The following is a 25741-nucleotide window of genomic DNA, read 5'->3' as shown; positions in this document are numbered from 1 at the left end:
CCATTTTGCAATCCCATCAACAGTGTATGAGGGTTTCAATTTCTTGCCATCCTCTCCAGTGTTCCCTATTGTCTGTATTTTTTATTTTTGCTATCCCAGTAGATGAGAAGTGCTATCTCATTTTGGGTTTGATTTGAATCCCCCTAATGGCTAAAGATGTTGAGCATCTTTTCATGTGCTTATTGGCCATTTGTATATATTCTTTGGAGAAATGTTACTCAAGTCCTTTGCCTATTTTTTCTCTCAGGATTTTAAAACTTTTATTTGGCAGTGTGGTGTATGGTTTATCTGGTTCTGGAAGCTTGACTTCATTTAAGACAATTCAGTGCTCTTGGATAGTCTTTGTCTCCTAATCTGAGCTTTAATTGTTCATTTTCAATTTTCCTATATATTCCTATATATTTCATACTGAGCTCTTCGATGGAGCAATCAGGAGTAAAACACCCTGCCTTTTCTCTGCAGCTTGTTAACATTTCTACACCTTCAGAAACCAGTACTTTACCCTTTCTTATCCATCTTCTTTCATAAACATTAGCTCATCATCAGCCCTTCCTGCCCCCTTCACCCATTTCTTTTCATTTTTTAAATTTTATTTATTTATTCATGACAGACAGGAAGAGAGAGAGGCAGAGACACAGGCAGAGGGAGAAGCAGGCTCCATGCAGGGAGCCTGACATGGGACTTGATCCAGGGTCTCCAAGATCACACCCCAGGCTGAAGGTGGCGCTAAACCGCTGGGCCACCGGGGCTGCCCCCCTTCACCCATTTCTAAATTGGATTTTTGTCTTTGATTGTTTAGTTATAAAGGTTTTTTATATATTCTAGAAGCTGGTCTCAGTATCAGATATATGATTTGCAAACACTATCTTCCATTCTGCGGATTGCCTTCATACTTTCTTGCTGGTGTTCTTTGAAGCACAAAAAGTGTTACATTTTGATGAAGTCCAACTTAGCTACTTTTTTTTAAATTTTTTTAAGATTTTATTTATTTATTCATGACAGAGAGAGAGAGAGAGAGAGAGAGATAGGCAGAGGAAGAAGCAGAGGGAGCCTGATGTGGGACTTGATACCGGGTCTCCAGGATCACACCCTGGGCTGAAGGCGGTGCTAAACCGCTGGGCCACTGGGGCTGCCCCCAACTTATCTACTTTTAAAAATTGTGTTTTTGTCCCAAGAAATAATCACTTTATCTAAGGCTACAAAGATTTGCTCCTATATTTTCTTTCAAGACTCTTAAGGCTTTAGCTCTTACATTTAGGTCTATGATTCATTTTGAGTTAGTATTTTTATATAGTGGGTGTGCCTGGCTGGCTCAGTCAGTAGAGCATGCAGCTCTTGAGTCATGAGTTCACTGTTGATCTCAGGGTCATGGGTTCAAGCCCCACATAGGGCATAGAGCTTATTTAAAAATAAATAAATAATTATATAAGATTTAAAAATAATAAAAATTTATATTTGGTTTGAGGTAGAGCCATTTTTTTCTTTTTCTAATTTTTAAATTTTTTTTTTAATTTTATTTTTGAGAGAGAAAGAGAGAGAGAGAGCTGGGGAGAGAGGTAGGGGCAGAGGGAGAGAGAAAATCTTAGGCAGGCTCCATGCCCAAAGTGGATCCTGATGTAGGGGTCAATCTCAGGACTCTGATATCATGACCTGAGACCAAATCAACAGTTGGATACTTAACTGACTGAGCCACCCGTGTACCCTGAGCCATCTTTCCTTTTATAAAATCTTTTTCTATAGTGAAAAGTAGCACATATAGAAAAGTACACAAAATAAAAATGTATAGCTAAACAGATTACCATAAAATGAATATCCTGTAACCAATATCCAAGTCAGCAAATAGAATACGATTAGCATTCCAGAAGGTCCCCTTATGCTGCTTCCCAATCAGTATCCTCCCTTCCCCATGAAGTGCCTGCTACTGGTTAAGGTAAACTCTTGTTTGCTTTTCTTATTAGTTTTGTTACCTAAACATAGTTTAGTTTAGTATAGTTTACTTTGCTGTATACCATAGTTTCACTTTGCTGATTTTTGAAGCTCATATCAACAGAACTGGCTTTTACTCAACATTATCTTTTTGGGATTCATTCAAGTTTTGCAAGTAACTGTAGCTCATTCATATTTATTGCTGTATGGTATTATTTTGCATGAACATACCATAATCTATTTTTGATGGTCATCGGAATTGTTAACAGTTTGCAGCTTTTATAAATAGTGATGTTATGAACATGATTTTTCTTGTCTCTTGGTGCACTGTGCATGCACATGTATTGAGTGGAATATATACTCTGGAGTGGAATTGTTAGTCACCTGTATGTTTCACCCTTACAGAGAATGACAGCCTGTTTTCCAAGGTGATTATTATCGGTTTAAGCTCTAACCAGCTGTAAATAAGAGTCCTTGTTCCATGTTCTCCCTCACCAATACTTTTTATTGTCAGTTTGTTTGATTACAGCCATCCTGGAGGGTGTTTAATAGTATTTCATTGTGGTTTTAATTTGCTTTTCCTTGATGACTAATGAGGTTGAGCACCTTTTCTTATGTTTATTGCTCATTTGTGTATTTCTTTGGAGGAATGCCTATTCTAGTCTTTTGTCCATTAAAAAAATTTGGTTCTCTTTTATTTTACTATGTAATTTCTAGGAATTTTAAAATATATTCTAGATGTGAGTCCTTTGTCAGTAATATATGTTGCAGATATCTTCTTTCATTTTGTGGCTAATTTTTTCAATCTCTTAGTGTTGTCATTTTGATGAGCAGAAATTCTTATTTATAATATAGTCTAAAATAATGATCTTTTCTCTCTATGATTAGAGCTTATATGTTCAGTTTAGGAAGTCTTCCCCTATCCTAAGGTCATATACATATCCGTTTATATTCTTAGAGATTTTATTATTTGGCATTTATTTATTGATATTTTTATTATTTTAAGTAGGCTCCACACCCAGTGTGAAGCCCAACATGGAGCCCAATGTGGGCTTGCGCTCATGACTCTGAGATCAAGACCTAAGGGAGATCAAGAGTCAGTTGCTTAACTGGCTGAGACACCAAGGTGCCCTTCTTATTTGTCTGATACATTCAGATTTACAATCTACTTGGATTTTTGTGTATGATGTGGGTAGGGGTTAAGTTTAATTTCTTAAAATAATGATATCCAGTCATCCTGGCACAACTTATTGCAAACACCTTTCTTTCCCAACTGCCCTGAAATGCCTATGGTATTAAAGTCATGTGTTTATTATCCTTTGGTCTGTGTCTGAGCTGTTTATTATTTCATTGATCTCTTTGTCTCTCCTATACATTTCCACTGGAGTGGAGAAGAAGTGTTAGAACTTTGATTGAGATGATGCTAAATCTATAGATGAGGGAGAATTTACAACTTTATCATAATATATTCCCCCATTTATTTAGATCATCTTTGATTTCTCTCAAAAATAATTTAAAGCTTTCTGTGTAGGTAGGGGCACCTGGGCGACTTAGTCAGTTAAACATCAGACTATTTATTTATTTATTTATTTATTTATTTATAGATAGATAGATAGATAGATAGATAGATAGATAGATAGAGAACACAAGCAGGGGGAGCAGCAGAGCAACAGAGGGAGGAGAAGCAGGCTCTGCACTGAGCAGGGCAACTGATATGGGGCAATCCCAGGAACCTGACATCATGACTGGAGCCAAGGCAGATGCCTAAATGACTAAGCCACCCCAAGCATCAGACTCTTGATTTTGGCTCAGGTCAGGATTGGGGGTTGTGAGATTGAGCCCCGTGTCAGGCTCTGTGCTCACTGTGGAGTCTGCTTGGGATTCTCTCTCTCCCTCTGCCCCTGCCCCTCCCCTGCTTGCTCTCTCTCTAAAAATAAATAGATAAAATCTGAAAAAAAAAAAAAAAAAAAAGAAAGGAAAGTTATCTGTGTAGAGGTTTTTTTTTTTTTTTTTTTTTTTTTTTTTTTTAAGATTTTATCTATCTATTCATGAGAGAGAGAAAGAGAGAGAGAGAGGGAGAGATACAGGCAGAGGGAGAAGCAGGCTCCATGTAGAGAGCCTTGACGTGGGACTTGATCTCTGGTCTCCAGGATCAGGCCCTGAACTGAAGGCGGTGCTAAACCGCTGAGACACCCGGGCTGCCCTGTGTAGAGGTTTTACACATATTTTATTGAATTTGTTCTTATATATTGGATATTTTTAGTTTTTATATTATCTTAAATGGTATTTTAAATATTTCATTTTCTAATTCTTGTTAGGTTTTAGTATATAAAAACAGTTGATCTTTGTTAGACATTAAGCTTATTTCTGGTTATTTTGCTAAACTTGCTTATTAGTTCTAAGTTTTTATATATTAAAATATGTCCTATGAAACTAATGATGCTTTTATATCTTACTATCTAATCCCTACACATATCTTTTGAGGGATGAGCAATTTTTATAGGGCTCAGATCAGGAGTCTGAGTCCTGAGGACATCTGTTCATTTGATGGTGTTCTTCCTCATATTCTCTTTGGCCTGTTGGAGTGAATCCTCCCTATAGTAAATCGTGGCCTCATTCTACTTCTAATCCGGAGTGGCTGTCAAAGCCTGGTACTTCTGGCCAACCTCATAAGTCTGTGCCTCAAGTGGACAAACTTATATGTGGCCTTCAGACACACAAATTTGAGGAGAAATAATCACTTCCTCTTTCTTGCCAAACATCTTGAGGTGCTCTAAAGTGACCTAGCAATGCTTGGTCTTGTGGGGTAGCATGCATTGCACATTCTACCTGAATATGCTTAGAAACCTGGAAATGGTAGGGACCGTGGGATGAGTTGGTGTTTTTGTGCTTGTGGAAGAAGTCCAAAGCCTGGTACCTCCACTTAATTCTGTAGAAGTTGCCAGAAATGCTGTTGTCCTTATAGTACATGACTATCACTTTCCAGTCCAGTTCTACCTGCCTGGTCACTCTGGTCTTCAGGTGACCCTATAGGTGGTGTTAATCACTGGTTACCAGGACTGTACCTCTGCTGACTTTGGCAATTGCTTTGGAAAATTAATCCCTATACTTTAAAATTATTTTTCTTGTCTTATTGTACTAGCTGGAACCCTAGTGTGATGTTGAAAAGGAGTGGTGAGAACAGACATTCTTGTTTCTTTTTTTTTTTTTCAGATTTTATTTGTTTATTCATGAGAGACATAGAGAGAAGGCAGAGACACAGGCAGAGGGAGAAGCAGGCTCTCTGCAGGGAGCCTGTTGTGGGACTTGATCCTGGAACTCCAGGATCACTCCCTGAGCCAAGGCAGACACTCAACCTCTGAGCCACCCATGCGTCCCAAAGAAGTCTCTTTCTAGTCATAGTTTATTGAGGAATTTTCTTCATGAATAGTTGTAGAACATTGTAATATTCTTTTTCTTACTCCTTTGAAATGATTTATTTATTCTTTCTGTCAATATGATTAATTACATTTGTTGATTTCTGTGTCAAACTATCCAATTTTTTTATGGTCTACTATTCTTGCTATATTCTGTTGAATTTGTTTGGCTAATATTGTTTAAGATTTTTTAATAGACTTTATTTTTCAGAGCACTTTTAGGTTACAGCAAAATTGAGAGGATGGTACAGAACTTCCCCTAGATTCCCTGCCTCTACACATGTATAGCCTTGTCCCTTATCAACATCCCTTAACAGAGTAGTCTGTTTGTCAAAACTGATGAGTCTACACTGACACAACATTATCACCCATAGTGTATATTAGGATTCACTCCAGGTGTTGTAGATTCCATAGGTTTAGAGAAATTTAAAATGAAATGTATCCATCATTAGAGTATCATACAGATTAGCTTTAGTACCTTAGAAATTTTTTGTGCTTTACCAATCCATCCCTCTCTCTACTAACCTCTGGCAACCACTGGTCTTTTTACTGTCTCCACAGTTTTGCCTTTTACAGAATGTCATATAGTTGGAATCATAGAGTAATGTAGCCTTTCAGGTTGGCTTCTTTCACTTAGTAATGTGCATTTAATATTCCTCCATATCTATTCATGCTTGATAGCTCATTTCTTTTTAGTGCTGAATAATATCCCATTGTGCAGATACATTACAGTTTACCTATGCATTCACCTACTAAAAGACATCTTGGTTGCTTATAGGTCTTGGCAATTATGAGTAAAGCTATAATCACCTGTGTGCAGATTTTTGCATGGACATAAATTTTCAAGTCCTTTGAGTAGATATCAAGAGTGTGATTACTGGATCATATGTTAAGAGTATGTTACTTTGTAAGAAACCACCAAACTATCTTCTAAAGTGGCCATACCAGTTTTCATTCCCATTCTTGTTGCTCTACATTTTTGTCAGCATTTGGCATATTTTGGATTTTTAAGCCCCATTGTTTTACTCAGTCAACATTTATATGCCTACATATTTTCTTCCCTTTCGTTCTTCATACCTTTGTGCCTCTCTGAGCTTACATTGGGGGATCATTTTCTTTTTGCTTAAAGAATACCCTTTAATATGAGTTGACTGTCAAAAATATCTCACATTTCTTTTTCTTTCTTTCTCTTTCCTTTTTTTGGGAATGTCTTTATTTTTCTTTCATTCTTTGGCCTTTGGAGTATGCTTTCCCCACAAGTGGGGAAAGTATAAAGTGTCAGGAAGTTAACCCAGGAACAATCCTCAACCACTGAGGGATGGAGTTGATGGATAAATACTTCCAGCTTCCTCCCCACTAAGTGAGATAATTTTGAGATGTGTCCCCTCACAGTCTCTCAGATGGTCCCCAGTGGGATTGCATTCCAGTTGCCCACAGTGTTAAAACATGCATTAGGCCATCTTTTATGCAGCTTTTCCTCTTTCCTTTCTCATTTCTCCATTCCTTTGTTTTCAAAGGGAGAATTAGTCCAAAAAGAGCCCTCCCTCCCCCAGTCTTCTTTTCTAGGCTTATATTGTACTTGGCTACTTCAAAGAGGTTCTGCTTGAACCCTGCTTATCTCCATTCTGTATCTCCTGCCCTGTCTGTGTGGTGGGCTTGCACAACTCTGTGCCTTTATTCTGGTTTTTCTCTGTGCAGAGTATGATCCACCCAAGTATTGGGGGTCTGGAAAAGGAAAATTCTCCTTAACAAGCCAGCCTGGGACAACAAAAAGTCTGCAATTCCAAGATGGTCATCAAAGACTAAATGTGCAGTTCAAAAGGGCTGCCTAGAGTGAGAAGATGGGCCTTTAACCAGGAGAGTCTCAGAGCTTGGCAACTAGGGGTGGATTAATCAAGGAAACAAGGCCGAAAACGATGAAGAAAGACAGTTTTGGAAGAAAGAAGCAATATATGGATGTATTGTGGGGTTTGTTCAGGGGGCAAATATAAAATGCTTAAGTTTAAGCTAGATATTCTATTTGCTCTGAACATTCTTGAAATCTCAGCTTAAATGACTTTCTTAATTGTCTTGGCTTGAATCACTTCCTCTGTTAACTTCCATAGCACTCTTATTGCATTCATCATATCACATTTTTCCTAGGGCTTTGAATAATCTGTTCCTTTTAAATTATTAACTAGATGGCAGCTGTGGTATAGTGGTAAGAGCAATGGAGTGAGATGACCTGGGTTTCAGTCTCAGCTTCTACACTTACCTGAAGTGTTTGAACCTCAGTGTTCTCATCTACACAATGGGGATAATATTAATTACTCCATTGTGTAATTTGAGTATTAAAATAAATAAGTATATAAAGTGGTACGTAGTGAGCACTGTTGACACATAAAAGTTCCCATTTGCTGAGCCTACCAAGTGTTATGAACTGCTCCAGGTACTTGACAAACATTATCTTATTTAGACCTCACTTTGCCCTATGTAGATCTGTTAACTATGAAATATTTCACAAATGAGAGAAAAGATACTATGATAGGCTAAATAATTTAATCAAGGTCACATAGTTAAGTAGCAGAAACAGGACAGAAATCCAGTTCTGTCTGACTCTAAAGCTAGCAGTGTCCATTGGTCTACCCTGTTTCCCTATGGCTTGCGAGGACTAAATACCAGCCTTGAAATCACTTTTTAGTCTAAACTAATCTGGGCCAATTTTGGAGCTGGCGACCTACAAAACTGTTCCATTATCTGTCTCAAGGGGGTACCTGCTTCATCCTGATTTATAAATAAATGTTCATATATTTTGCCCAAAAGAACTTCCTAAGCAAAGATGTGTGTGCATATGTAATGCATTAACAGAAGAAAAGCGATATTTAACATTAAGAACGTTTCCCAGGACTTCTGATTTAACAAACATCCACACAAACTGGAGAAGCAGCTTAATTTTCACTCTTTGCTTTGAAAGGGGTACTTGATTTTTTTGAAGGAGCCATGCAAGCCTTTGAGAAGAAAGCTATGAACTGGTTCTCTAGAAAAAAAAGGAATTCCTTAGAAAAAAGATCCATTCAAGAAATTGCCGGTTTGATCCCACTGACCATGAGTTGAAGAACGCCTTTGTAGAAGAGATATATCATCTTTCATTTCAAAGTAGTTAAAAAAACCCCATGAATCATTTAAAGGAGGAAATTAGCGGAAATTTCCACATTTTGTCTTTGTGCAGGTATGTGACGTGTTGCCGGGAACACTGGGGAGACTGGGGTGATAAAAGAAGTTGCTGCAAAGTCAGCTCTCGGATCCTGCGATAGGACCTTCTGGAAAGGTCCTTACATAACTACCTCACTTCTCCAATAAAAGGCTGTGTATTCCTTGCCCCTTAAGTGATTTTGCACTTCCACTTTAAATATAACTGCGGATGAAGGGCGAGATACAACAACAAAAAACCCCTAAAGATCCGCAGGATGATTAGGACCGCCCCAGGGAAATCAGAGCGAGGAGCGCAGAGCCCCCGTTCCTTCCCACGTCCCCGGGGACACACACTCAGCCGCCCTCGCAGACCCCTTCCCCGCCCCGGCGGGCTCCCCCGCGCCGCCTCCTTCCCTAACACGTGCTCTCCGGAACACTCACTCGGGAGCGCTCCCACCCCCCGGGGGGCTGGGCTCGGGGCCGCGCCGACCAATCGGCGCGCGCCTTACAGCGCCGTGGCCCGACGACGTTGAGCCGCCCAATCGAAAGGGCCTTAGCGCCCGTTTCCCGGAGCCCCGCCCCCTCGCAGCCGAGCCCCCGCCCGCCGGTCTCCTCCCTCCTTCTCCTCCTCCCGTTCGCCCCTCCCCCGCCGCTCGGGAGCGGAGCCTGCGAGACGGAGAAACTGGGGCAGAAGTGAAGATGGCGGCGGCGGTGCTGGCGGCGGCGGCGGCTTCTCGCCAGTGACGCGCGGTGCGGGCTCATCTCCCTCCCCACCTCCCTAGTCCGGACCCCGTCCGCCGCCGGGACCACACCGTCCCCGCAGCCCGCAGCCCGCCCCTCTCCGCCCTCCCCAGCGCCCCCGCTCCCGACGCCCGGCCGCCGCTGGCGGCGGCGCGCCCCGAGTCCCGGCCGCCGGCCTCGCACTCCCGCGCGCTGTCGCCGGGGAGCGGGTGGCGTGTTGATCCGCCCCTGCCCGCCCCGCCGGACCGCCGGGCCGCGGACACACGCCCGGCAGGGAGGCGGCGGCGGCCCCTGCGCATTCGCTTCCCTCCATTGGGGACTGGGAGGCGGCGGCGGCGGCGGCGGCAGTGGGTTTTGGGGAGGGGAAGGGGGCTCGGAGGGGGTGGGCGAGAGCGGGAGGGGGCCGTCCTCGGGAGGAGGACGAGAAGGAGGCACCATGACGTCCATCCATTTCGTGGTTCACCCGCTGCCGGGCACCGAGGACCAGCTCAATGACAGGTAATAGGGCCGGCGGGCTGGCGGGCGGGGGGAGGGGCGCCTCCCCGCCCTCCCCTCCCCCACGAGGCCGCGCCGGGGCGGGCGCCCGTGTTTACGCGCCGGCCGGCGGGCGCGGGGGGGCCTCACCGCCCCCGGCTAGGCCCCTTCCGGGGCAAACTTCTGGTCCCGGGGGTCCGGGGCCGCGGGGGGAGCGCGGTGGAGACGGTGCCCGCGGTGTAGACGGGAAGGCGCGCTGCAACCTCCTCCTCCCCCCTCCCCGCCCCGTCTCCCTCCGAGGAGCCGCGTTGAACTCGGCGGAGATGATTGCGGGGGGGGATCGGGCTCCCGGCGGGGGGGGGCGGGCTGTAATTACCGCCCGGCCCAGGCCCGAGGAATCCATATTAGTCAAAGTTGAATTGAGACAGACAATGCGGATGGGGGATGGTGGAGGTAAAAAGAGAGGGAAGAAGAGAAGCGGGGCGAGGGGCACGGGGGTAGACCGGGCTCGCCCGGGCCCCCGGGAGCTGTGTCCGGTGGGATAGTCTGGACCTGCCAAGTCTGGAGATGCCAGGGGAGGGGGAGGCTGATTCCCGGCAGATCGCGTCGGGGCGGGGGGGGTATGGAAGCGCCATGATTATTGTTATTATTATTAAATTTGAGCTCCTGCAGTGAGGTTTGCCTGCCCGGGGAGGGGATGAATTCAGGCGGGGGTGGGGAAATGGATTGGATTCCCTTTGCTCTCCTTCTTCCGTAATGGGGCTGGTGAGCTCCTTCTCCCAGCTCCTATGGTGCGAGCTTTTTTGTTTCCTTTTTTATTCTAATGATAGTGTTTTCCTGAGTTGTAATTTGACAGCTGAAAACCGTGCGTAGAGTCAAAGGAAAACTCTTACGTTTGCAGTTCGCAATGCTGCTTTCTTAACAAGCTGTAAATTTCTGGGATGGGTTTGCTATGGGCGGAGGAGGAATTATGATTTTTTTTTTTTGTCTTTAATAAGAAGGCTATTTTGGCTGTGGATTCCTCCCTTTGCCTCCTCCACTGTTCCTGCCAGTTTAGGATATTGAATTGCAGGGCCGCATGCTCTCAGGGAACTAAGATAAAGCAGGAAAAGTTCCTTCACTGTTGCAAAACAGACATGGAGAAGGTTGAGGGAGGCCTCCATTAAAGTAAGTCTTAGAATTTAGGACTCCGATCTAATGATGGGCTGAATATTTAAAGGGGCCAGAAAGTGGGGCATTTTAAGCCTTCCTCCCCCACAATGATCTAGCTGCTTTCTATTTCTTTTGAGTATAAATGGCCATCTGGACCCAAGTTTAGAAGTTAGATAGGATTTTTGCTAAGTGACCGGGTGACATAAGTTGCATGACGTTGTTTGTCATGCGCTTCCCGGAGGGAGGAAGAGGCCTAACTTTCGGCTTAGACACTGGCCTCGGTCTCCGAGTATCTATCCGCCTCAGGTGGGGCGGAGAGCTTCTCAGTCCGAAAGCTGGGGGCTTAGTTTGTGGCACTGGTTCAGATTTGTCTAATCTTTGCTGTAGCCAAATTGTTGGCTGTTCGTGAAACTTTCGAAATACTTGCTGAAAATACTGAAATAAATTTTGTCATTTATTTTCTTTGTTATGTAATCCTAATTCTGATTTCACTTCATTAGAGATAGAGATCTTTAAGACTTAAAAGATTTTTTGGGTAAATTTTGGAACCGGGCTATTAGTGAGGATAGCTCTACTGTCATTCATAGAACCAAGTTGGTAGGGCTTGTAGTGTAACTTGTCTTGTAATTTAGGACATTGCACCAGTCAGGAGAGAGGGTAGGCCATGCTTTCTGTATTAGTCCTGCTTGATACCAAGAATCCTGACTGGCTTACTCAGTTGACTATGCCAAAACCTATTTTGTCTTGGGCATTTTGATTCATTTTTGTACATTGCTTTTACTTTAGCTTGTCTGAGAAATTTACAAGTAATGTATCTTTTTTTAAGCTACCTTTTCTTTAATTCCTAGTGTAAACAAGTAATCAGTTTTGTTTTTGAATCCCACAGGGGCAGTATACAATACTAAGAATATTTAGACCACTTTGAGTTTTTATGAACTAGAAGTGAGTTTGATTCAGATTATAAAACGTGTGCATCGAGGTGGCAGATATTTGAGAAAATAGTGCTGTAGGTCAAATTTTGGGGACCTGTAGTTAAGCTGGTAGCATAAAGAATGGTCTGTTGAGATTTGTGAGGACAGCATTGAGATAGTCATGCACCCTGTTTTGATGTAGCTGACTTACAGTGGAACTATTCTGTGTCTCCCCTTCAAAGGGAAAGATCCTCTTTGCATACCTCCTTGCAGAGTAATAGGATCAACCTATTGCTGCATTGCTTGACAAATATCTGTTTACAAAACAGACTGGCTTCTGGAGCTCCTTAACCAGAACAAAAAGTCCAGAATATTTTCATCTTCACATTAAAAAAAAAAAAAAACTACCAAGATTTAGTAAGTTTTGGTAATAGAAACTATAAACTATAACTTGACTTTTATATAAGAAATGTGTCTGTGCCAGAAATGAAATGATAAATGATGTTTTCGGATGAAAAATGGTATAAATAAGTAGACTTTATTCTTTACATGAAAAGCAGTAAGATTGGACAGGCAGTATGGTATAAATTGGCGAGTAAAAGAAAACTTAAGAGGCCTTAAAAAAGTATTTTCTTCTGCAAATAAGTTTTCTTTTTAAAATAGTCACATCCTGTTAAAAGTCAGTTTATTTTGTTCAGTGTAGTGGTGTGATGTCACAAATATCTAAAATGTACTTAGCATAAAAAAATTTTTGTGTGTGTGTGTTTTTAAACTTGCTAATTCTGTAATAGTCTTTGTATATTGGGTTAAAATCCTAAATCATTGCCCTGGGAGCCCCAATAATGAATACAGTTGATGCATATGGGTGGGGGTGGCTTGGGCAAAGAGAGGAATTCAGAGAGCCTACAGTGATGATTGTGGCTTCCCAGAATGATTATAAGGTCCCTGTTGCTGAGTGGCTGGCCCTATGCAAATATTCGCTGTTGAATTTATTGAATTGAAACCATCCCTGCTCTCAGATACTTTGGTGACATTCTGATTTTCTTTCTAGTGAATTTCTTGAGTTAGTACTATGCTCCTGCTTGAATCATTGTCTCAGAGCAACAGGAAAAGGATACCAAGGACATGGTTCTGCTGTGGATTGAGGGAAGAGTTGGAAAGTGCCAAAGAAGTCTAGTAGTTGGGCCTTTTCACTAATGAGCTGAGAAAACAAGGCCCAGAGATATGTGGAATTTATCCAGGGGTGGACTGATAAATGGGGTCCACGTTATGGGTCCCCCCTCCCCTCCCCGCGCCCAAGTTTAGGTCTCTTTCTGCTATTCCACATGGCTTGTATTCTGAGGTAGTCCTGCCTTTTGAGGTTTCACAGCCTTTAGAGTGGCCACCTGTCTTATTAGAGTTCTGATTTCCCCTTCCCCCCAACTCCTCCTTCAACTTAGGTCTTTTGTCCTGAGGCTGACCCTCTTAACCCTTTCCTAGAACTGGCCTAGGAGAGGCCTTTTTAAGGTGATGTGGGTATGCCGTGACTTGTTCCTGTCCTGAATTATTCCTTCAGGTGCAGGTTGGTTACAATAGGAACCAGTTCTCATTGTTTGTCTTTATGTGGAATATTCCTGTGAGCTTTACTTTTAAAGTGTTGTGCAATCAAATAGTCTGTGCTGAGATTGTCATATCAAAAGGGTTTTTCTCTAAGGAGCTTCCCTTTAGGTGCTGTAGGGCTACCAGGTAAGATAATATAGAGAGGAGTTAGAGATTTGGAATTTCTAAATCTGGGCTTGTCTCGGTCCTGCTGTTTATTAACTGTGTGCTGGTAGGCGAGTCATGAACCACTTAGAGCCTTACTCCCTTGTCTCTCCCCTGCTCCTCCCCACCTCAGTCTCTAAATCAGGCATAGTACCTATCTCAAGGTTGGTAGGTAACAATGGAGATAGTGGGTAGGAAAACACAAATATTATAATGTGGAAAATATGAAGAGGTGGTTAATATAACTGCTTTTATGTGTTGTCTGATTTTCAAATCAAGATGCAGGAAATCAAAGACGTTGCTCTAGAATATCCTTACCATTGAGTGCAAAATCCAGACTCTTAGTCTTAGATCAGTGATTCTCAACTGGGTACGGTTTTGCTCCCTCTTCCAGGGTATATTTGGTAGTGTTTGGAGATACTTTTTTGATTGTCACAGCTGGAGCATTGCTACTGGCCTCTCTCTAGTGGATAGGGAGCTGCTGAATATTCTACAATGCATAGTATAGCTCCCATACAAAAGAATTATCCTATCGAAAATTCTAGTTGTGCTGGGGTCGAAAAACTCTGTCCTAGCTTATCTTGAATACACATAGATGTAAAAATAAATGGAAATGACTTTTATGAAGAAAAATTCCAGCAATATAAGTTGTTAGTTTCATGTGACTATTTAAAATTAGAATTAAAAAGTCAATTCCTTGGCAACAGTAGCCACATTCATGTGCTCTGTAGCCACATGTAGCTAGTGGCCAGTGTATAGGACAGTACAGATGCAGATCAGTGCCATCATCACTAAAAGTTTTGTTGGACAACAGTGATGGAGAAGGTGCTTTTTTGCATAAGGCATGGCATTCAGTAAGTGGTCTGGATTTTTATTAGGAAATTTTTTATTGTTGGGTTTTAAAGATTCCGGGATATCCTTGCCCTCTCACTCAGTAGGAGCCTCAAAATGTGCCAGAGATTACATGGAGCTCAAAAAAGATTGTTGTGGGTAAGTGTTATGATAGTGGAAAGCTGCCTGGAATTTCAGTATGCCACACTAATAACACTAATAAACACAAGTATGAGTCTGTGTGGGATGAGCATCACATCACCAAACCAGAGGGAAAACTCCTGATTACTGAGATTGTAACCCCAGGACAGTAATACTAGAGGACTGCACTGGGAATGTATAGGCAAGTTTAACTGAAATGATTAAATGAAGCTGATGAAGGAAAGTAAGCTTAAAGACAGGGTATGAAATAGCCAAACAAAAAATTGAAAATCAAAACAAAGGGGCAGATCAGTTTTATAAATCAAGAAACCAGAGACTAAATTGTAGGCTTAGGAGTAAACAAACCCTTGTGAAGGAAATTACACAGTACAAGGAAGTGCAACTAGGAATATTGGGGGAATTTTCAGATTAGGATTTTCCCCTAGCAATTAGGTTATTTAGGAACTAGTCCCTTCAGGAAAGTGGAATCACTGATGACTGTGTCAGATTGCATTTCAGTAGGGGCGCCTAGCTGGATCAGTTGCTGGAGCATGTGACAGTTGATCTCAGGGTTTTAAGTTTGAGCTCCATTTTGGGTGTAGAGATTACCTAAAAAACTAAAATCTTAAAAAAAAAAAAAAAAAAAGGTTACCCTTCAGTAGCTACTATGAGGTGTATCAAAGGAAGCAGTTTTATGTTGCAGGAGGATGTACTTCTGTCTTCTTTTCCACCATTTTTATCATATCTACTTCTAATTAGGAAAAAAATTCCATTCGTCTGTTTTTCTGTCATTTTGCCACCTTGGCATTCTGAGCAAATGAAAACAGCTTCTCCTGACTCACTGTAATTATGAATTGTTGATTTATTATTATAATTGGTTTTTGAGTTTGATGATTGTTTTTAAACGTTTTATTATGGAGAGTTTCAAGCATATACAGAAGTAGAAGCAGTAGTATGATGAACACACAGGTACAACAGTTGTCACGTAATCCAGCAGTCATCACATCAGTGGCCATTGTGGTGGTTTCAACACTCTCCCTGTCAGATAATTTAATCGATATATCTTCAGTATACATCTCAAAGATGAAGACTTTAAAAAAACCCTACATACCTAAAACTGTTTTAGTTCTTTAATATCAAAATTCAGTCTGTTTACATTTTCCTGTTGTCACATAAATACTTATTTTTCATTAACAGTTTTTTACATGATAAAACTAATTGGGTTCTAACATGTTACAAAATTTGATTTTTAAAGAATAAGACAAAATTTGGATTAGTGCCTTAGGAGGGGCAGCATCACACTGGAAATCTGAGGGCTCCTTGCAGCTTGATGCTGTTGCTTTTTAACCTCCAGTGAGCCATCACTTTGTGATGAGAGTAAGATGAGATTCTTGAAATTACATGATTTTTCTGTAGGGCTCATTGAAGAACAATAAGTGATGTGAAAAGTTTGCAAGATTCTTCTAAGTTAATGTATAGAAGTGAGACTATTCTTAAATTGAATTTGGCCATAAGACAGTGTTCTCTAATGAGATCGTATTTCATATTACTTTTTTGATAGAATCAGTGTTGTGGTTATAAATCTCTTGAAAATAAGAGATACACTAAGCTCTTAGATATAACTGTGTTTTTGATATACTCATTTTTATCAGGATATTAAATGTGTAAATAAGACACAATCTTAGCTATATAGCAAAAGTATTTGGTTAGTTTCTGATGGTATCATATTACTAAGATGTTTTCAACTTTCCTTAGTTTTATTTGTAAATCAGCTTTATTGAAGTATAATTGTCATACAGTATAACTTATTTAAAGTGTACAGTTTGATGAGTTTTGACAAATGTATACAGCTGTATAACCACAGTCAAGAACATAAAACATTTCTGTCACCCCAGAAAGTTTCCTGGTGCCCCTTGGCATTCTCAGTCTCTCTTCTTGTCCTTATCTCTGAAAAACCACTGTTCTTTGTCTTACTGTAATTTTGCCTTTAGTATTTCGTAGAAATAGAATTGTGTGTCTGGTGTCTTCTGCTTAGCTCATGTAGCATGTAATAGTTTTTTTTTCCTTTTGTGTTGGTGGTATTTCATTGTTTGGATGTGCCACAATTTCAGATCTTTTTTTTTTTTATTGTAAATTTGTGTTGCTTTCTGTTTTTAGCTATTCCCTAGTTTTTATTTATTTTTAAAAATTGCTTGTTAAAAAACCAGTCTTGCAAAAGACTGAAATACGGAAGATCACTTTAAAAAGTTTCATAGTACTACCACTGTTAACATTTTGGTGGCTTCCTGGTCTCTTTTTCTGTACCTGGATATTTTGGTTTGTTTTTATAATATTTGTGATCATTCTAGGTATATTTTTATCTACTTGAAAAAATTTTTTAAGATTTTATTTATTTATTCATAGAGATGCAGAGAAAGAGAGAGAGAGGCAGAGACACAGGCAGAGGGAGAAGCTGGCTCCATGCAGAGAGCCTGACATGGGACTCGATCCCGGGACTCCAGGATCATGCCCTGGGCTGCAGGCGGCGCTAAACCGCTGCGCCACCGGGGCTGCCCTATACTTGAAATTTTTCTTGACTTTAATATGTTACAGTATTTTTCATACAAAAAAGTTACTTATAAGCAATCTACATTTTTCTTGACAGCAAATTTTTGTGTTAATTTAAAAATATGTGTATATAAGACAGTGCTATTTTAGAATCCATTAGTATTGGGATCCCTGGGTGGCTCAGCGGTTTGACGCCTGCCTTTGGCCCCAGGGCCTGCCTGATCCTGGAGACCTGGGATCGAGTCCCCCATCAGGCTCCCTGCATGGAGCCTGCTTCTCCTGTGTCTCTGCCTCTCTCTCTCTCTCTCTCTCTGTCTCTCGCAAATAAATAAATAAAAAAATCTTAAAAAAAAAAAAAGAATCCATAAGTATTGATGGGAATCTAGATTGCATATAGAGATGTGACCATGTCAATTTAGGAAGCAGTGTGGATTGAATGGATAGATTTTTATTTCCTTCCTCATCAGTTCAGGATCCATTTTTTTTTTTTTTTTGTAATTCAGAAGTGTTGAGAACCTACCATTTCAAGAAATTAGCTCTGCTTCAGCATAGATCTGCTGTTTCAGAATTCAGGTGACAAGGTATTCCAGATCTTTATGTGAACTCAGATACTAGGTCTTCCTCACAGTTGATCTGAAACTCCAGAGATGGCCTTTGTGTGAGTAGCTCCCACACCCCTTTACTTAGGGGCATGGTGGAGATTCATCTGAGATTTTCTGTGATAGTCTGCTTGCTATGATGGGAGAAGTGGGGGAGGATGGGTGTCATAAGCCTTAAAGAAAAGGCCAGATTTGAGATTAGGAAGTTAATGTGAAGCAAGTTAAGAAAACAGACAATATGGTAGGGTTATTTTAATGTCTAAATGATGAAAACAGGGTTCTCTGTGAAAGGCTTTGTGGAGAAGGATTGCTGGGCTTTTGCAGTTAAGCATCTATTTTCTTATGTTGTAGGAATGACATTGTTTCTTGTTCAGAAGTAATTTGAACTAGTCCATTTATTTGCTCTGCATTATCTGCATATAGAAACCCTATGTTGTCTTTATTTTTTTTTTTCCTATGTTGTCTTCAAAAGAAGCACCAGTCAAGTGATTTTCTTAAGTTGTGTTCATATTTAGTTGAAACATTCATTTTCTTAGCATGCTTGTATTTCCAGTGGTGGTTAACCCGGTCTTCATCTCCTATCAGAAATCCCTTGTTGTTTCCTTAAGTGATGGTGTTTGTCTTCATTATCAGGTGTTCTGATTATTATGTGTAGATGGAGAATAATCGAGGGGGAGTGAGTACTTTAATGCTGTGGACAGTGTGCTCTTTCCTTTCTGTGGTTGCTCTTCTGGGAGGAAATATAGGGAACTACTTTTTCTTTTTGCCTCCTGCAGTCTCCAGCAAGGGATGAATCCAGATTACTGCCACATGTTCCCTCTGATTCCCTGTTAGATTTCTGTCACTTCTGAAGGGATGCAGAACCAGGACCGGGTAACTTCTGTTGGGCAGGTTGGCAGCCCATGGTCTGTGGGTCAGAGATGACATGTGAGCTGATTTTGTTGGCAGCAGCTGCTCATCTTTTTGCCACTTTGGAGATCTGGAAGCTACTGAAGAATGTGCACAACACCCGCATAGAGAGACAGGAGTCCTAATGTGGTTAGCAGCCACCCCATACCATTCCAGAATGTTACTGGTTTCACAAAATTCTCTTGGGCGGGGGATGCACTAAGGCAGTTGGTCTTTTTCTTCTCCAGGGCCTCTTGATTCCTTAGAAGACTTTAGGAAATATAAAAAGCTTTTTCAGTTTTCATGAAGATTTGATCACTCTTTGAATTCTAGGACATTCTTGAGGGGTGACTGCATCTGTTTTTGGGTGTGGTATGTTTAAACCATCTTTTCCCCTTTAAAATTGGAGTTTTTTTGACAACATTGAATTTTTATAAGAGTAACATAAGCTAACCAAATTGCAGTAAAAATATTTATTGTGGCATTTCTGATCAAGAGGTTCTTTGATTTAAAGTACTTCTCAAAAAAAAAAAAATAAAGTACTTCTCATAGTGTCTAAATGGACCACCATCATCAGGTGCACAAAAGCTTACGGACTGCTGTATAAAAGCTTCTTGCTCACATTCCTTTGTGTTACAATTAAAATAATCAGTGATAGCACATAGAGCTGTGCTTGCCAAGGCCTCACTGCCCCCAGCCTTTCTCTCCCCCTTAGACTATAGGTTCTGTGGCTCTTGCTTGAGAATAGGTTATTTTCCTGCTCCTAGAGGCTGGAGTAATTTGTTTTTGTTTTTTCTAGAAATGAAATTTTAAAAGTTTGAGTAAAGTTACATAAATATTAGGTCCTCTCTAGAACTATAAGACACTGAAAGGGTAGCTTTTTAATAACACCTGTCAATGCTTAGAGGGTTACAGTCCTGCTGGGGAAGCTGATCCAGATCACTAGCAAACTTTGAAAGGCTGGTGCAAGAGGTAGTTGAGTTTAGCCTGTGCAAATATTTGCCATGTGTTGCCAGCACAGAGTTGGAGAACTGTGTTAGATTAGTTTTCCTTGTTCAGTAAATGTTTGTGTGCTTCTCACCCTCAAACATTGTGCTAACCCAGGAGTGGGTTTCACTTGTTGCACCAACTGTTACTCACTTGTTGTGCTACCCCTTTCTGGAACTTTGGGTTGAGAGGCAATTGGAACATTTTCTGGCTCATTGAGTAAATTTGGAGAATAGTGAGGTGATAGATTAGTGGGCCCAGGGCATCAGGTGGGTATGCCATGTATTTTTTTTTAACAGTTTACTTTGAAATAATTATAGATTAAAGCAGTTGCAGAAATAGTGCAGAAGGGGCTGCCCAGGTGGCTCAGCAGTTAGCGCCACCTTCGGTCCAGGGCGTGATCCTGGAGACCTGGGATCGAGTCCCACGTCAGGCTCCCTGCATGGAGCCTGCTTCTCCCTCTGCCTGTGTCTCTGCCCCTCCCTCTCTGTGTCTCTCATGAATAAATAAATAAAATCTTTAATAAAATAAAAAGTAGAGGATCCCTGGGTGGCTCAGCGGTTGGTGCCTGCCTTTGGCCCAGGGCATGATCCTGGAGTCCCGGGAATGAGTCCCGCGTCGGGCTCCCGGCGTGGAGCCTGCGTCTCCCTCTGCCTGTGTCTCTGCCTCTCTCTCTGTCTCTGTGTCTATCATGAATAAATAAGTAAAATCTTAAAAAAAAAATAGTGCAGAGGGCCTTTGTTCCCATAACCTGGCTTACCCTAATGGCAACATCTTGATTGTACCATGTATTTTTGACATGCTTGCAAAGTCCTAGAGATTTATTTATTTATTCATGAGACACACACACACACACACACAGAGAGAGAGAGAGAGAGAGAGGGAGGCGGAGACACAGGCAGAGGGAGAAGCAGGCTCCATGCAGGGAGCCTGATGGGGACTAAGCCTGGGTCTCCAGAATACGCCCGGGGGTGAAGGTGGTGCTAAACCACTGGGCCACACCAGCCCTAGAGATTTAAAGTAGCATTTCCTCCATACGCGTTTTTGAAAGTTGTTTGCTTCTCTGCTAAGACAGCATAGATTAGAAGACAACAAATTTAGAGAAGACTTGGTATTCTTTTTTTTCTTTTTTTTTTTTTAAGAATTTATTTATTCATGAGAGACAGGGAAAGAAATAGACACAGGCAGAGGGAGAAGCAGGCACCCTGTGGGGAGCCCAATGCGGGACTCAATTCCAGCACTCCAGGATCACGCCCTGAGCCAAAGGCAGATGCTCAACCACTGAGCCACCCAGGCATCCCAAGGCTTGGTATTCTTAGACAAGTTTGAATTGATGAGATAGATTCTAGATAGTGATTAAGTTTTTAGTCAGTAGGTCTTTGACACGATGGTGAGTGGAATATAAATTGGAGGAATCCAGTGGTCAGGGATTTTTTTTTTTTTTAATCTGACACTAATTGGTGATGTGACCATGAATCAGTGATACAACTGTTATTTGAAAGTGACTGAATTGGGCCAGATCATGTAGATTTTCTCTGCTCCATTTCTGTGCTCTTAGGTTTGTGCTAGGGAAAAGAATTTTTGTACTGTAGAATGATTCAGAGGGAGAAGAAACTGTGGCTATGGTTGTCTATGATTTCTTTCACTCAGATTTCATTGATGAATGGAAAATGAACAGAGAAAGTGGGAAAATAAATTTTTCCTCTTCTACTCAATTCAATAACTATTTTTCCAACAAAATTATATACAGTGGGATACAAAGATGATGGCCTCTGCTCTCATGGGGCATTTATTTTATAGGAGAGGCAAACATGTAATAGAGAATTAAATGCTACTAGATAGTATAAATGACAGGGAAGACTGACCTGATGATTAAACCTGCTGCTTACGATGGGCTTTGAAGACAGGGTTGCAAGGTGTGGAGACTGGTTCATCCTCTTACTTCTGTTCTCATAAGCCTAATTAATGCATTTTCTTTTAGTGGCATGGAAGGTACTGTCAGCCATCAGGGGTTCGCCAGGGGGTGATATTGATAATCAGAGTTTTAATAGTAGCCCAGAACTCTTGTGCTGTGTGAGAGCAGTTTACATATGGATAGTGATTGTGTATGTGTGTGTGTGTGTGTGTGTGTGTGTGAAGTTTTGTTCCTATGCTTTTTGTTTGCAAAAGCTACTATCTAGGGATAGGACAAGAAAATAGAACTCAGTGGGGTGTGAAAGCAGGTTGCTTTGTCCTAATGTGTTGACTGACTTATTGTGGGAGTTGGCAAGGAGGAGAGAGGGTTTATTTGAAGAGCTCATTTGGAGAGTCTATGCTCCTTTTTGTTCATTCTTGTTGCACAGGCTGGGATTGACCCTATGACCACCTTGAATACCGAGAGGAGAGAGACTCTTAAATGTGAAGCTGTGTGTCCTCTGTTAAACAGCTTAACAATAACCCACAACCCTTGAACCAACTACTATGTGTCCTCTGATTCCTAGTTACTGTCTTCATTTAAAATACTTAACTTCAGGGGTGCCTGGGTGGCTCAGTTGGTTAAGCAACCTAAGCATCCGATTTGATTTCTGCTCAGGTCTTGATCTTAGGGTTGTGAGATCGAGCCCTGTTCTCCATCCAGCTCTGCACTGGATGTGGAGCCTGCTTGAGATTCTAGGCAGAGGGAGAAGCAGGCTACCCACAAGAAGCCTGATGCGGTCCTCGGTCTCAGATCCCCAGGTCATGCCCTGAGCCGAAGACACTCAACCGCTGAGCCACCCAGGCATCCCAGGATAGAACTCTTTTAATGGATATGGAATTTCATACCAGCTTTAACACCCCAAGGTGAGATGAAATAGCCAAAAATACATATGTTGGGGCACCTGGCTGGCTCAGTCTCTGGAACATCCAACTCTTTTCTTTCTTTTCTTTTCTTTTCTTTTCTTTTCTTTTCTTTTCTTTTCTTTTCTTTTCTTTTCTTTCTTCTTTTCTTTCTTTCTTTTCTTTTTTTCTTTCTTTCTTTTCTTTCTTTCTCTTTTCTTTTCTTTTCTTTTCTTTTCTTTTCGCTTTGCTTTTCTCTTTTTTTCTCTTTTCTTTTCTGAGCATCTAATGCTTGATCTTGGGTCATGAGTTTGAGCCCCCAGTTGAGCACAGAGATTACTTAAAAAAACACATACCTGAATTCAGATGTATCTGCTTAGTCCTTTAAGTTTTTTTTTTTTTAAAGACTTTATTTATTCATAGAGACACACAGAGAGAGAGAGAGAGACGGAGGCAGAGACACAGGCAGAGGGAGAAACAGGCACCATGCAAAGAGCCTGACGTGGGACTTGATCCAGGTTCTCCAGGATCACGCCCTGGGCTGCAGCCGGCACTAAACCGCTGCGCCACCGGGGCTGCCCAGTCTTTTAAGTTTTATACTGTTTTTTTATCTGTTTTCAGCTTTGTTTATGATACATTCAATATCAAGTATTAGAATTACAAAATTTGAGAGTGTTACTCTGTATCTGAAAGATTTTATGTACCATAGATGGGTCCTAATGAGAAGAGCTGTGAGAACTAAAAGGCCACTTGACTTGGTGTCAGGAGACTTGGTCCTTTTGCCAACTAGTTGTGTAGTCTTGGGCAAGTTATATCCCTGCAGTGAGCCTTAGTTTACTCATTTGTAAGATGGGGGGGATGTGTTTGATGTCTGAAAGTTCATTTCAGCTTTGAATCTGTGTGACTGTAGGGTTCTATGTACTGTTTTATGAGTGATAGTTGATGTATGGTTCTCAGCTTTGCCACTTTAGGATTTAGTTTTTATTTCCTGCCTTAGACCTGCTCTTCTGCCTTTTTGTACTCTTTCTAATAGGTAGGTAAAAGCAGTGGACAGTCTTTTTTTTTTTTTTTTAAGATTTTATTTATTTATTCACGAGAGACACAGAAAGAGAGAGGTAGAGACATAGCAGAGGGAGAAGCAGGCTCCATGCAGAGAGCCCAATGTGGGACTCGATCCCTGGACTCCACGATCATGCCCTGAGCCAGAGCTGCTTAACCTCGGAGCCACCCAGGTGTCCCAGCAGTGGACATTCTTATTCTTACCACCTTGTGTTAACTGGAGGGGAGCTCTTAAAAACCATCCTAACTCTTATGTAATTTTTTTTTTTTTTTTTTAATTTTTTATTTATTTATGATAGGCACACAGTGAGAGAGAGAGAGAGGCAGAGACACAGGCAGAGGGAGAAGCAGGCTCCATGCACCGGGAGCCCGACGTGGGATTCGATCCCGGGTCTCCAGGACCGTGCCCTGGGCCAAAGGCAGGCGCCAAACCGCTGCGCCACCCAGGGATCCCCTCTTATGTAATTTTTAAAGATATTTTAAACTACAAGAGCTGATGTATTTAGCTTGACATGAATGAATTTAGTGCAGTTATATTCTTTTAATTATACTTTCCATATAAACTTAATGGGAAAGTTTCCATGTGGCAACAGCTTATTTGAAATAAGGTATGATAAAGCAAAAGCACATTGACAGTGTAACACCTCCTGGGGCTGGAGGATTTGTTCCCCTTTGATTTCCAGTGAGTTGAGACGGTTGTTCTTTTCGGAAGGCTATTTAGTAGGTGTCAGTGCTGTCAGGTGCTCATCAGGAATTTGTTCAATTTTGCAGGATACTTATTATCATTCTGTATATTAGGCTGTAATAGTTGATGTTAGCTTTTAACTTCTGTAACCTGCAAGTCTCCTCCACATTGACTGCTTAGTCATTTTTGAGATGTTCAAAGTTTTATACCAAGGGAGATTTTTAGGATTTTCATATTTTACAGCTGAGGAAATTGAGGGCCCAAGTGATTAGTTTTAAGTGACAAAGGCTAGACTCTGCACTAACACAGCTTCATTTCTTTTTCTTTTTGGAACGGGAAGTTACTTGTTTTTCTGATACACATTTATTACTATATATAAATGCAATTAAATATTGATATATACGTACTTTTGTGTATACACATGCCATTAAAACAGCAAATTTGGGGGGGGGTGGCTTCTGCTACATGCCTGTTCTAGTCTCAGGTGTACGGTGGTGGAGTTTAGTCGTTGGGCCATTATGGGGCAGTGTGATGAGCACAGTGAGAGAAGTTTGGGATTCTTTATCAGAGGCACACAGCCTGGTCCTGTGAAGAAGGAAAGCTTTCTTTCTTTTTTCCTTTCATTTTCCTTTTCCTTTTCGTTTTCCTTTTCCTTTTTGTTTTCCTTTTCATTTTCCTTTTTCCTTTTCTTCTCTCCTTCGGCAGAGACACAGGCAGAGGGGGAAGCAGGCTCCCCCTGGAGAGCCTGATGTGGGACGTGATCCCAGGACCATGACTTAACCACTGAGCCACCCAGGTGCCCTTCCACCTTTTTAAAAGTTTTTATTTATTTATTCATGAGAGACACAGGGAGAGAGGCAGAGACACAGGCAGAGGAAGAAGCAGAAAAGCTATCGAGAAGAACTGTCAAAAGGAGGATAAGGATTCTGAATAGGTGATAGGCTGAGAGGCTGATGCCAAAGCTGTGGGGCAGGGCAGGGTAAGACGCAAGGCATTGAGGACTGGAAGAGCTTTGTAGGCAGAAGGAACTGCATGTATGAAGGCTCTCAGGTGAGAGAGGGCAGTACATTTAAGGAACTAGAAAAGCCCAGAATGCTTATAGCAATTAGTACATAAGATTTCAAATAGTTGAATAATTCTAGTAGAAAGGGATACAGTGTTAACTGTCTTAAAAAATGAGCTTGGTATTATCATGAAAAATAAATTTGATGTGCTAGGTTATATATTACCTGTAACTGATTAATTTAGTGGGTTAACTTAGCAACTGAACTGGTGTGGGAAAGGGTGTGAATTCCATACTAGTTTAGGACAGTTGGCTTGATTTCATGGCTACAAATAGCATCCTGCACCTCTGTCCCGCCTAGCTGTTGGAATTAGCTATTGTTAATGAAGATGAACCAGCTTGGATGGATGGTTTAGTTCAAATGCTTCATTGCTGTTGGGAAAACATTGCAAATTCTACAGAGGGGCTAGTAATATCACTGAGATGAATAATAATACATTTTTCTAAGAGAGAAAATAGTCTGTGATCTTAACCATGTTAAGGACAAAAGTTTCATAAGAGGTGCTTAAAGAAAATGACAGTGCACTTGTCTCTGGGTTATGGGTGATTGCTTTTGATGTCTCATTGTGTTTTAGTGTTTTATATGCTTCTATATGAGTATATGTGTGTGT

General features: G+C 41.3%; 1 protein-coding gene across 6 annotated transcripts in view; it reads left to right on the top strand.

Moving 5' to 3' along the window:
- The first annotated feature begins 9300 nt into the window (after positions 1-9300).
- Positions 9301-25741, top strand: part of UBR5 (ubiquitin protein ligase E3 component n-recognin 5) — a 135869-nt gene continuing 119428 nt past the window's right edge. For 4 of the 6 annotated variants that reach the window (XM_025450120.3, XM_025450118.3, XM_025450122.3 and 1 more), the window contains exon 1: positions 9301-9752. In XM_025450120.3, the coding sequence (XP_025305905.1) occupies positions 9691-9752 (62 nt within the window). In that variant the 5' untranslated portion in view covers positions 9301-9690. The remainder of the gene's footprint in view (positions 9753-25741) is intronic. The other 2 variants (XM_025450121.3, XM_025450119.3) reach the window with 1 other exon arrangement.

This window comes from Canis lupus, chromosome 13, assembly GCF_003254725.2.
Source record: "Canis lupus dingo isolate Sandy chromosome 13, ASM325472v2, whole genome shotgun sequence".
NCBI classification, from domain to species: domain Eukaryota; kingdom Metazoa; phylum Chordata; class Mammalia; order Carnivora; family Canidae; genus Canis; species Canis lupus.
Note: the sequence above shows the minus strand (reverse complement) of the source record. Positions and strands in the feature narration are given on the sequence as shown.